General features: G+C 40.9%; 1 protein-coding gene across 2 annotated transcripts in view; it reads left to right on the top strand.

Annotated features, from left to right (window-relative positions):
• Nucleotides 1-13,985, top strand: part of prps1b (phosphoribosyl pyrophosphate synthetase 1B) — a 53,738-nt gene that overhangs the window by 29,380 nt on the left and 10,373 nt on the right. For both annotated transcript variants that reach the window (XM_043704733.1, XM_043704735.1), the window contains one exon: nt 3,035-3,159. In XM_043704733.1, coding sequence (XP_043560668.1) covers nt 3,035-3,159 — 125 coding nt within the window. The remainder of the gene's footprint in view (nt 1-3,034; nt 3,160-13,985) is intronic.

Below are 13,985 nucleotides of genomic sequence, written 5' to 3' on the forward strand. Positions count from 1 at the left end.
ATGCTATTGAATGTCAAGGGTAATGGTTGATTTTTTTTTAATGGAGATGGTCATTGCCTGACACTAGTGTGGTGTGAATGTTACTTGACATTTGCCAGCGCAAATCAGGATATTGTCCAAGTGCAGTAAGACCTGGACATGGACTGCTTCAGTGTCTGAGGATTCCTGAACATTGTGTAGCCATCAGCAGACATCGTGTTTTCTGACCATATGATGGAAGGAAGATCATGACCTAAAGATGGTTGGGCCTAGGACACTGGCATCAGGAACTCCTGCTGAGATGACTGACTTCCTGCAATCACAGACATCATCTTTTGTGCTATGTATGAATCCAACTAATGGAGAGATTCCCATTTGCTGTGGTTCTGCTAAGATTCCTTGAAGTTATACTCAGTAAAATGTTGCGTTAATGTTGAACTCTATTGCTGTTGCCTCATTTTAGGAGTTTAGCACTTTAATCCATGTTTGAGTCAAGATTGTAATGAGATCAGGAGCTGAGTGATTCTGACCAAACCCAAACTTAAATGTAAGGTGGTTCCTAAGTAGGGGCCACTTGATGGCAATATTGATGTCACCTCCTTCACTCGACTGATCAAGAATAGACTATTAGGGTTTGTCATTTTTATATGTGGGACATACCTGTGCAGTTTTCTACACTGCTGGATAAAGGTAACTATAGTGCTTGGCTAGGTACGTAGCTAGTTATGGAGCACAAGTTTTTAGTACTACTCTGGAATATTATCAGTGCCCAAACCTCTATAGTATCCAGTGCTTTCAGCTGCTTTTTGATATCAATTGGAATAATTTAATTAGCTGAAGAATGACTGGCATGTATGATGCTGGGGAGCTCCAATAGATTTAGAACTGATATGTAGCGTTCCACCATCATTTGAAGATATGAATATTCGTGGAGGTACCACTGACAGTGCTTTGTGGCTGTCCAGACTTGAATCTTCAATTTAGGGCAGGAGATATCAGTACTGTCATGAACATTTACTGCAGGCAGATTGGTCAGCATGCTGTTCGCATTCTTGTCTATTCCCTCAACAGTTACGTCTTTTATGACTCGACCGCCTTGGTGAGTAGTGGTGCTATCAAGCCACTCGTATTGATGAACATTGTAAAATGCCAAATCCATAGTACACTTTGCAGTTTTGCCACCCTTGACGCTTCCAAGAAGTACTCAAACATGGATTTCAAAGGGGAGCAGTAAGTGGTGATCAGCAGAAGATTTCCCTGCCCATTTTGACCTGAATTCCTGATGAAGAGCTTATGCTTAAAACATCAACTCTCTTCCTCCTTGGATGCTGCCTGACTGGCTGTCCTTTTCCAGTGCCACACCTTTTGACCCTGATGAAATCTACAACTGGTTAGTGTGCATACTGTTTTATTTAGACTCATAGAAATGTACAGCATGGAAACAGACCCTTCGGTCCAACCTGTCCATGCCGACCAGATATCCCATCTCAATCTACTCCCACCTGACAGCACCCGGCTCATATCCCTCCAAACCCTTCCTATTCATATACCCATCCAAATGCCTCTTAAATGTTGCAATTGTACCAGCCTCCACCACTTCCTCTGGGAGCTCATTCCATACACGTACCACCCTCTGCGTGAAAAAGTTGCCCCTTAGGTCTCTTTTATATCTTTCCCGTCTCACCCTAAACCTATGCTCTCTAGTCCTGGACTCCCTGATCCCAGGGAAAAGACTTTGTCTATTTACCCTATCCATGCCCCTCATGATTTTGTAAACTTCTATAAGGTCACCCCTCAGCCTCCGACGCTCTAGGGAAAACAGCCCTAGCCTGTTCAACCTCTCCCTATAGCTCAAATCCTCCAACCCTGGTAACATCCTTATTAATCTTTTCTGAACCCTTTCAAGTTTCACAACGTCTTTCCGATAGGAAGGAAACCAGAATTGCACACAATATTCCAACAGTGGCTTAACCAATGTCCTGTACAGCCTCAACATGACCTCCCAACACCTGTACTCCATACTCTGACCAATAAAGGAAAGCATACCAAACGTCGCCTTCACTATCCTATCTACCTGCAACTCCACTTTCAAGGAGCTATGAACCTGCGCTTTGTTCAACAACACTCCCTAGGACCTTACCATTAAGTGTATAAGTCCTGCCAAAGATTTGCTTTCCCAAAATGCAGCACCTGGCATTTATCTGAATTAAACTCCATCTGCCACTTCTCAGCCCATTGGCCCATTTGGTCAAGATCCTGTTGTAATCTGAGGTAACCATCTTCACTGTCCACTACACCTCCAATTTTACTTATTCAGATTGAAGTTTGTACCTTTCTGTCTTCTGTTCCTATGTCTTCTAAGTCAGTGTGCTGTTTCAACAAGAAAAGAAAATTTCATCAAACAATTGCTTACCTTCATTTCTGTGATATCAAACTTTGAGTACATTCCCCTTTCTTTAGAACTCTTGATTCAAAGCTGCTTTTAAATGCTCCACTCTCCCTATGTGTTCTGCTGATCTGCCATTACTGGTTGTTCCAGCAAAGGTTTCATACATGCTAGTCTTCCAGTGATTAGGACTGGAATGTGTACATAGTGCGAGGGGGGGGGTTGAACTTGGATGTAATACTTCAGACAGTTATTACAAAGTGTCAGAGGATTGACCTGTACGCATACACAGGCAGAAGTGGGTATTGCAGATGCTGGGGATCAGAGTCAAGATTAGAATGGTGCTGGAAAAGCCCAGCAAGTCAGGCAGCATCCAAGGAGCAGGAAAATTGATGTTTCAGGCCAAAGCCCTTCATCAGGAATCAACACACAACCCAGTGTGGATCAGTATTTTTGAGAATTGGGAAAATTTGGAATCTTTTAAGTAGAATGTCAAATGTTTGTCATTATGATTTTTTTTTGTTAATTTATTATGATATTATGCCATTTAACCATGTGTTTATGAAAATATCTTGCATGTTTTCTCCAATAATAGGATAAAAACTTCCTACTCCCTGTTGTGTATGTTTGTATTACACTAAATTCCACTGACTCTTGTTTGTCCCATAGGGTTTTTTTGATATTCCAGTAGATAACCTGTATGCTGAACCAGCAGTCCTAAAGTGGATTAAGGAGAATATCCCAGAATGGAAAAACGGCATCATAGTGTCTCCAGATGCTGGTGGAGCCAAAAGGTAGGTGGTCAGAAGATTGCAAAAGATAAAATTACAGACAGAATTTTCACCTTGGAGGGCTGTAAAACACTCATTATCAGAACCGTGATCAATTATACATCTTTTTGTGGTTTCCTTGCCATTATGGAAAGGATTATCTTTGACATTAGCATGGAAACACCAAAGAACAACAAAACATGTGCAAGAAACTCATCTGGTCTGGCAGCATCTGTGTAGAGAAAAACAGCTTACTTTTCAAGTCCAGTAGCCCCTCATCAGAATGCATCTTTAGTCCTTTTGTTTTATGTTAACATAAACCAACCCTTGTTTTAATTCAGTGTTGTTTTTCATTAAATATTATATTGAATGTAACTATTTGTAGTTTTATCCTGTTTTAAAGAAATTCTGAACTAAGGTGCCTCAGTTTTAATAGCTTTTGAACTAGTTTTGAAATTAATTAATTAGAATGATTAAGTTCATACTTTGTTGTAATTGTAGTCTTTGTACCTTTTAAACCTTTCTTAAAAGATATCTAGTTAATACAAGTCTGGAATACTCGTCAATGTTCCACCAAAATTGGATTTCAGGGCTATTTTCATGCTACTATAATAACTCTCTCCTAAATTCAGAAGAAGCTAGTGACTAAACACAATATTTTTGCATTTCAAATGAATGGTGTGATACCTTCTTCAAGCAAATGTGGTCATGTGCTTTTTTAAGGGAACACTTTGGTTATTCTGTAAAATCTTGATATTTTAGAAAGGTACTAAGATGGATCCATTAGACAAGAAGAAATAGGACCAGGAGTTTAGGCCACTTAGCCCCTCGAATTTGCTCCATCATTCTGTAGGGTCATGGCTGATACTGACATTCTTCACATCCACTTTTTGCCTTTACCCTTTTAACCCTTGATTCCCCCATTGATCAAGAATCTGTCTTATCATTAAATATAACAAGGACTCTGTTCCTACAATTCTCTGGCAAGGAGTTTTAAAGATTCTTAGTTTCTGAGAAAATAAATTCCTCATTGTCTCAAACTTAAATTGGCACCCCTTAATTGTCAGACTATACCCTCTGGTCCCAGACTCTCTCCTGAGGGGAAACATCCTATCAGCATTTACCCTATCAAGTCCCTTAAGAATCCTGTATAGTTCGATAAGATCACCTCTCACTCTTTAAACTCCAGTGAATAGATTCCCAAACTATTTAATCTTGGTCATAAGACAATACCTTCAAACTAGGGATCATCCTAGTGAACGTTTTCTGAGCTGCCTCCATTGAAATCATCTTTCCTTAAATAAGGGAACAAAAACTGTCCACAGTACTCCAAATGTCGTCTCACCAGCACATTGTACAATTGTAGTAAGACTTAGCTACTCTTGTACTCTACACCCCCATGCCCCCAAATTAATGGCAAACATTCCATTAGCTGACTTGATTACCCTGTGCACCTGTATGCTAGCTTTCTGTGTTTCATGCATAATTACCTCAAAGTCCTTTTGTGTTGTAGCTTTCTTCAGCTTTTCTCTATTTTAAACTTATTGTTCTTTTGGTCTCACTTCCAAAATTTTGTCTCATTCTATTCCATTTGCCAACGTTTTGCACACTTAACCCATCAATATCTCTCCACATCCCTCTTGTAATCAGCCTTTTCAAGGATTTACATGCATTTGGAAGAGCAAGGACTCATTAGGGACAGTCAACGTAGCTTTGTGCGATGGAAATTACATCTCACTAACTCGATGGTGTTTTGTTTTGAAAAAGTGACAAAGAAGATTGATCGAAGGTAGTGCAGTAGACATTGTCTATGTGGACTTCAGTAAGGCATTCAACAAAGTTCTACATAGACTGGTTAGCAAGATTAGATCTCATGGAATTCAGGAGAGCTAGCCAATTGGTTGTAATATTGGCTTGAAGGTAGGAGACCGAGGATAGTGGTAGAGGGTTGTTTTCAGACTGGAGGCCTGAGACCAGTGATGTACCACAAAGATTGATGCTTGGTCCACTGCTTTTCATCATTTATATAAATGACTTGGTTGTGACTATAGGAGATATGGTTGCAAGTTTGCACATGACACCAAAAGTGATGGTGTAGTGGACAATGAAGAAGGTTATCTCAGTAAAATGAAACCTTGATCAGATGAACCAGCGGACTGAGGTGTAGCAGGTGGAGTTACATTTATTTAAATTAGAGGTGTTGCATTTTGGTAAGGCAAATCAGGGCAGGACTTATACACCTAATGGTAGGACCCTGGGACATGTTGCTAAATAGTGTTGTGGACCAGTCCAGACCCCCTTGAAATATTTCAAGAAAGTAGCCCAGATCCTAACTTTGCTAGTTGTTTTGAGCAGGTGTTTAGTGGATGTTCCAGGAGTGATGCAGCTGGCGCAATCATCTAGTTTTAAACAAAACAGAATTTATTTGCAAGATTACCGGATGAAACACAAATGAAAGAGAACAGAATATAGAATAACTTAACCTATCTAAAAACCCAACAGATCATCCAACTTAATGATGCTATTCCAAATACTTGCAACAATCCCCAAAAACACCCCTTTGCAAAAAAAGAGAAACAGTCCAACACTGGTTCTTGCGGGAGAGATGTCAGAGAGAGAACATTTTTCATACTAAATGACATGACATTAAATTGATACAGTCCATTCAGGATTATAAAGGCTGGAATTGTCTTCGCTCTTTCGGAAGTAGGTACCTGCCAGTATCCTGTGAGCAAGTCCAATTTAGAAATACAAGTTGCTTGTCCCACCTTTTCAACCCAGTCTTCCAAATGTGAAATCAGGTATGCATCAGTCTTTGTAACTGCATTGATTTTGCAATAGTCCACACATAACCATCAGATACTATCAGGTTTTGGCACAGTTACAATGGGTGAGCTCCAGTCAATGTAACTCAGTTCGATTATATCATCTTGGAGAATGTGTTCAATCTCCTTTTGAATCTGTGCCAACTTTAAAGTGTTACGCCTATAAGGATGTTGCTTAATCGGAACAGTGTCTCCGAAATCTACATCATACGCAATTAGGTTAGTGCTTCCCAGCTTATTTCCACATACCTCCCCATGCAATAGTAAGAACTCTTTCAGGTAATTTCAATTTTCCTCTGGAAGGAAACTCAACTCAATAATTTCTCCCAATTTTTGACAACTTCCTCATTGTCCAATTTAATTTGAGGAATGTCCAGTTCAGAATCCTCTGAACTTGGTTCTTCCCTCTGTGTTAACCAGTAACACAGTTTCCTTTGGCTTTCCTTCCCTGTCAAAATAACTTCTGAGCATATTCACATGACACGCTCTGAGATTCCTTTCTGTCCTTATCAAATAGTTCACCTCACTCCATTTCCTTTTAACTTGATAAGTCCACTAAACCTATCCCTGGAAGTAACACTAACACCTTTATGTCCGATAGCAAAAATTGAGAGTTTTTGATTTCTTTCTGCTCCTGCTGCATTGTATGTTGTGATACTTTTAAACGCTGTCTAGCCAACTCCCCCGCTTTATTTAATCGTTCCCAAAAATTTGACACACAGTCCAAATATGTGGTCTCTGAATTATGATTTACCAGCTTCTCCTTAATCAGTTGAGTGGTCCTCTCACTTCATGCTCAAAATCTAATTCAGATGGACTGAATTTTGTCCGTTCATTTGGTGCATCTCTGATCGCAAAAAGTATAGATGGAATTCCCTTATCCCAATCATTTGTAATCTTGACTATAAGCCCTCAACATGGTCATTAATGTCTGCCACCTTTCAAGCACTTCCTGCAACTCTAGATAGTAGATTTGAATTGTTTTATTCCTAAGCTGTCCATAACTTCCATGAATGATTTCAATGTGAAGTTTGACCCTTGATCTGATCTTCTCTGTGAGTAGTCCGTATCAAGTGAAAAATTTGATTAAAACCTCTACAATCCTTTTAGCGGTAACATTGTGTAATGGAATGAGTCTGGAAATCTAGTGGACACATCCATTATTAACAAATACTGATTTCCACATTTCATTTTAGGTAGGGATCCTGTGCAATCAATTAAGACTCTTGTAAAATGTTCCTCAAATGCAGAAATAGATATTAAAGGTGCGGGTTTTATTACTGCCTGTGGTTCTCCAATTACCTGACATATGACATGTCTGGCAAAATTCAACCACATCCTTGTGCAGTTCAGGCCAGTAAAAAAATTTTTGTATTTTAGCTTGGGGTTTACTTATCCCCAAATGACCCCCTACTGGCAGTTTGTACGCCACTCTCAACACCTCTATTCTGTAACCCGCTGATGAACGTCTGCCCATTTCTCATCTGCCTGAATATGTGATGATCTTCATTTCCTCATTAAGATATCATTTTTAAAATAGTAGCATTCAGGGATATGTTCAGATTCTTTTTCCTTTTGATACAACCGCTTTAAATTTTCATCTTTCTGCTATTACTCAGTTAATGTATCTGAGCTAAAGATGTCTGCTTTGTCATCTATTTGCTCCTGGTTTGTCAAACATTCGAATAAACGGGGGGGTCTGCTAATTCCACTTCCACTTTCCTATCTATACTCTTTGATCTATTCTGTTTCAGCTGGTGACTGTGACCTCATTACCACACAATCAGGAAAAATCCCAGGATGTGTGTCGTGCTTTGCTTCGGGTGGCTGAGTTTCCACTGGCTTTTCAACCATACTAAGCAGTACTCCTGCCTGTGAACCAGTTATGCCGTTAGCAAGGACAGATTGTATTCCTGGAGCTGCGAGTTTGTCCAATACTCCTAGCACAATTTCTCCACTCTTCACTGGACACTCTAATCTCACTCTACATAATTGAGCATCTCTTGTCTCTTCCCATTCCTAGCACCTTTTCTGGCAGTACTCCTTCAGCGGTGCATATCTTTCAGTCACAGATTGAGAGGATCCTGTCTCTCTTAATATTGTAACCTCTCTACCTGCTGCTCCTGGCCTGTGTAAGTAAATGTTACCTTTGCAGGTATATGGTTGAAGAAGATCTGGCACTTCCTCCTTGCACAACCTCGTCTGAGTTGGTTATACTGGTGCAACTTTCTAGCCTCTGTTATCACTCCCATAAAATTCACTGGTTTATCCTGTTTTCCTACATCTGGCTTACAAATGCTTTTCTTAACCCACCAACGCTGATTTCATGTGACCTACTTTAATATACCGGAGCTTTTAAATTTCTCTTTTCCCTTCAAGGGTTTTCACCCTCTGGTAAGTTATCCCTGTGATCTTCACCGAGATATACGTTTCCCTTTCGATGTGAGGATTTCTCTCTTTCCCAATTTCTATCCCTTGTGGATTGAAATTGAGTTTGGAAGCTACACTTTGATTTATGGACCAACTCATGGTCATTAATCATTTCAGCTGCTGATCTTGCCCTTTTAACTCTCTGCTCTTTCACATGATTTCTCACTGCTTCAGGAAGTAAATGTTTAAATTCCTCCAAAATAATTGTCTCTCTGAAAGTGTCCTAGGTTTGCTGTATTTTTAATGCCCTTATCCAATGATCAAAATTACTTTGTTTGATCCTTTCAAACCCAATGTGGGTTTGACCAGCATCCCTCCTTAGATTCCTGAAACGTCTGTAGGCCTCTGGCACAAGTGCATGTGCACTTAAAATGGTTTTCTTTACCTCCTCATATGCTTCAGATACCACCTCTGATGTGACTACCTCACCAGTTCTACCTACAGGTTTTGTTTGGATCAACAAAACCCACATGGTCAGTGGTCACTGCATTTGTTTAGTGGTCTTTTCAAATGAGATGAAAAAGGCTTCCATATCCTTCTCATCAAATTTGGCAATTCATGAATATATTTAAACAGTTTCTCACCAGACCTTTGACTACCATGGGTTTGCTCATCCTCACTCTCTTCCTCACCAAGCGTAACTACTGGGCTACTGCTGTAATTATTGTCTGCTAATTTCAGCAGCTTTACTTTTATTCATCTTTTGTAAAACCACCAAAGTCACTTCTTCCACCCCCCGAAAGCTCTTTGTGACTGAAATAGCCATTGCTACCCCAAGCACTGTTTAAACCAACTGAAATCAACACCCAGAGCAAAAGACACTAACACCTGCCACTCGCAGCCTTTGAGTCGGTCAACACTAATCCTAATTTGGAACTACAGAACAAATCCTGCAAAGACCCTCCAATCTGTTGTGGGCCAGGCCAGACCCTCAAAACATTTCAAGAAAATAGCCCGGACCCTAACTTTACTAGTTGTTTTAAACAGGTGTACATACTAGAGAAGGTGCAAAACTTGACCTACTCTTAGGAAATAAGGCAGGGCAGGTGACTGAGGTTTTCATTGGGGGAGCACTTTGGGGCTAGTGACCATATTCTATTAGTTTTAAAATAATGATGGAAAAGGATAGACCAGATCTAAAAGTTGAAGTTCTAAATTGGAGGAAGGCTAATTTTGACAGTGTTACGCAAGAACTTTCAAAAGTTGACTGGGAGCAGATGTTCACAGGTAAAGGAACAGCTGGAAAATGGGAAGCCATCAGAAATGAGATTACGAGAGTCCAGGAGACAGTATATTCCTGTTAGAGTAAAGGGAAAGGCTGGTAGGTGTAGGGAATGCTGGATGACTCGAGCAATTGAGTGTTTTGTTAAGAAAAAAAGGAAGCCTATGTCAGGTACACAGGAAAAATCGGGTAAATCCTTAGAGTATAAAGGCAGTCGGAGTATGTTTAAGAGGGAAATCAGGAGGGCAAAAAGGGGACATAAGCTAGCATTGGCAAATTGAGTTAAGGAGAATCCAAAGGGTTTTTACAAATATATCCAGGAGAAAAGGGTAATTAGGGAGAGAATAGGGCCTCTCAAAGATCAGCAAGGCGGCCTTTGTGTGGAGCCGCAAGAGGTGGGGGAGATACTAAACGAGTATTTTGCATCAGTGTTTACTGTGGAGGAGGACATGGAAGACATAGAATGTTGGAAAATGGATGGTGGCATCTTGAAAAATGTCCGTATTACAAAGGAGGTGGTGCTGGATGTCTTGAAATGCACAAAGGTGGATAAATCCCTAGGACCTGATCAGGTGTGCCCTAGAACTCTGTGGGAAGCTAGGGAAGTGATTGCTGGGCCCCTTGTTTAGATAGTTGTATCATCGATTGTCACAGGTGAGGTGACAGAAGACTGAAGTTTGGCTAATGTGGTGCCACTGTTTAAGGTGGTAAGGACAAACCAGGGAACGATAGACCAGTGAGCCTTACATTGGAGGTGGGCAAGTTGTTGGAGGGAATCCTGAGGGATAAGATTGAACATATTTAGAAAGACAAGGACTGATTAGAGATAATCAACATGGCTTTGTGCGTGGGAAATCATGTCTCAAACTTGATTGAGTTTTTTGAAAAAGTAACAAAGAGGATTGATGAGGGCAGAGCAGTAGACGTGATCTATATGGGGTTCAGTAAGGTGTTTGACAAAGTTCCCCATGGGAGACTGGTTAGCAAGGTTAGATCTCATGGAATACAGGGAGAACTAGCCATTTGGACACCGAAATGGCTCAAAGATAGAAGACAGAGGGTGGTGGTGGAGGGTTGTTTTTCAGACTGGAGGCCTGTGACCAGTGGAGTGCCACAAGGATCGGTGCTGGGTCCACTACTTTTCATCATTTATATAAATAATTTGGATATGAACATAACAGGTATAGTTAGTAAGTTTGCAGATGACACCAAAATTGGAGGTGTAGTGGATAGCGAAAAAGGTTACCTCAGATTACAATGGGATCTTGATCAGATGGGCCAATGGGCTGAGGAGTGGCAGATGGAGTTTAATTTAGATAAATGTGAGGTGCTGCATTTTGGGAAAGCAAATCTTAGCAGGACTTACACACTTAATGGTAAGGTCCTAGGAGTGTTGCTGAACAAGGAGACCTTGGAGTGCAGGGTCATAGCTCCTTGAAAGTGGAGTCGCAGGTAGATAGGATAGTGAAGGCGACATTTGGTATGCTTTCCTTTATTGGTCAGCGTATTGACTACAGGAGTTGGGAAGTAATATTGTGGCTGTACAGGACATTGTTGGAATGTTGCGTGCAAATCTTGTCTCCTTCCTATCGGAAAGATGTTGTGAAACTTGAAAGGGTTCAGAAAAGATTAACAAGGATGTTGCCAGGGTTGGAGGATTTGAGCTATAGGGAGAGGTTGAACAGGCTGGGGGTGTTTTCCCTGAAGCGTTGGAGGCTGAGGGGTGACCTTAGAAGTTTATAAAATCATGAGGGGCATGGATAGGACAAATTGACCAAGTCTTTTCCCTGGGATCGGGGAGTCCACAAATAGAAGGCATAGGTTTAGGGTGAGAGAGGAAAGATATAAAGAGACCTAAGGGGCAACTTTTTCATGAAGAGGGTGGTGCACGTATGGAGTGCCAGAGGAAGTGGTGAAGGCAGATACAATTGCAACATTTAAAAGGCGTCTGGATGTGTGTATGAATAAAAAGGGTTGAGAGGGATATGGGCCAAGTACTGGCAAATGGGACTAGATTAGGTTGGGATATCTGGTCGGCATGGACGCGTTGGACCAAAGGGTCTGTTTCCTTGCTGTACATCTGTGACTGTAACTCTCTGAGATGTAACGTGGATATTCCAGGAGTGATGCAGCTGGGTCAAGCGCCTAGTTTTAATCAAAGCAAAATTTATTTGCAAGATTACCAAATGAAACACAAACAAAAGAAAGCAAAATATAGAATAACTTAACCTATCCGAAAACCCATCAGATCATCCCAAATTAATGGTACTATTCCAAATAACTTGCAACACTCCCCAAAAACACCCCTTTGCAAACAAAAAGGGAAAAATCCAACACTAGTTCTTGCAGGAGAGATGTCAGGGAGAGGGCGAATCAGCGTGGACCTGCTTCTTTGGGTCCAGCAGTGTCACAACTGACTGCTTGCTGAAACCAAACCAGAGGAAAGCTGAGCTGTGACAGCTGTCCACTCCTTTTTCTTTGTTCGCAAGTGTTTTGTTTTAAACTCAAGCCTTTTGCTTGAGGCATTTCCTGTTAGCTATCATCAAATTGCCCCTTCCATCCATCCAAGTCCGACCTCTCAGCAACTGTGCGTTAATGACCCCTCTGATTTTAAAAGAAACCAAGGGCAACATAACTTTGTTAAACGAACAGCTTCATCACAAAAGAAAGAGGCTTAAAAGTGCAGGTGCATAGCTCCTTGAAAGTGGAGTTGCAGGTAAACTGTGTAATGAAGGCGGCATTTGACACGCTTGCCGTCATTGATCAGAACATTGAGTATAGGAATTGAGATGTCGTATTGGGGCTTACAGGACATTGGCTAGGCCACGTTTAGAATACTGTGTCCAGTTCTGGCCTCCCTTCTGTAGGAAAGTTGTTATTAAACTTGAAAGCGTTCAGAAAAGATTTACAAGAATGTTGCTATGGGGAGAGGCTGAGTAGGCTGGGTCTTTTTTTTTCCCCTGGAGTGTCAGAGGCTGAGAAGTGACCTTATAGAGGTTTATAAAATCATGGTCGTGGATATGGTGAATAGCCAAGGTTTTTTTTCCCATGGTAGGGCAGTCCAGAACTAGAGAGCATAGGTTTAAGGTGAGAGGGGAAAGATTTGAAATTGGGTTGGGATATCTGGTCAGCGTGGACAGGTTGGACCGAAGGGTCTGTTTCCATGCTGTACATCTCTATGACAACTTTCGCGCAGAGGGTGGTGCGTGTATGAAATAAGCTGCCAGAGGAAGTGGTGGAGGCTGGTACAATTCCAACATTTTTAAAGGAAACTGGGTGAGTACACGAATAGGAAGGGTTTATAGGGATATGGGCCAATGCTGGCAAATGGAACTAGACCAGTTTAGGAGATCTAGTTAATGTAGACAAGTTGGACCAAAAGGTCTGTTTCCGTGCTGTATAACTCTATAAGTCATTAGCTGTATTTTGTAAGCAGTTGCAGTCCCAGCAGTTACCCTTGTGATACTCCATTGTCAATCTGAAAAAGAACCCTTACCCCTATTCACTGTTTACTCTCAAATGTTGATTGGCCTGTAAACTATGTGTAAAAGAACAGTTATGAATCATGTTTTTCCAGTCTATTTGTCCTTTCATCTTTTGATCTTCAATGTTTCAAGACCCAACAAATTATTGATTTAATTATCTCTTTCATCCAATCTCAATCATTTATAGGATCATGAGAAATAGGTGCAGGAGTAGGCCATTTGGTTCACTGAAGCTGCTCTGCCGTTCAGTAAAATTATAACTCATCTGATTGTGGCCTTACCTCCACATCCTTTTGAGTTCCTTGTCAGTCAACAATCTCTCTATCTTGGCCTTGATAAATATTCATTCATCTAGACTACTATAGAAGTGATTTCCACTGATTGATGACCTTTGACAGAATATTCAGCAAGTCTGATAGCAACTGTGGAGAGAAATCAGTTACTGTTTCAGGTTGAGTGACACTTCCTCAGAATAGGAAGGTTCCTGATTGCTGAATCTTCAATCCATGCTACCTTGCTTGTTGGAAGCAGTTGAAGGGATGGTGTTGGATAGTACATACAATTACACCTACAAACAGTGGAAATATACTACGGAGAGTTGTGACGGCAGCCCAGTCTGTCATGCAAACACACCTTCTATCCATTAACTCCATCTATACGTACTTCTGCCTCAGGAAAGCAACCAGCATAATCAAAGATTTCCTCCCATCCAGCTTATACTCTCTTCCACATTCTTCCGTTGGGCAGACGATGTAAAAGTTTGAAAACGTGTACGAATACATTCAAAAACTGCCTTTTCCCGAGTCTTTTCAGGCTTTTAAATACACCTCTCAAATGTTAATTTTGATCTCTCTCTTCCACCCCCCCTTTCCCTTCCACCCCCCCTTT

The sequence above is a fragment of the Chiloscyllium plagiosum genome, chromosome 15 (assembly GCF_004010195.1).
Source record: "Chiloscyllium plagiosum isolate BGI_BamShark_2017 chromosome 15, ASM401019v2, whole genome shotgun sequence".
NCBI lineage: Eukaryota > Metazoa > Chordata > Chondrichthyes > Orectolobiformes > Hemiscylliidae > Chiloscyllium > Chiloscyllium plagiosum.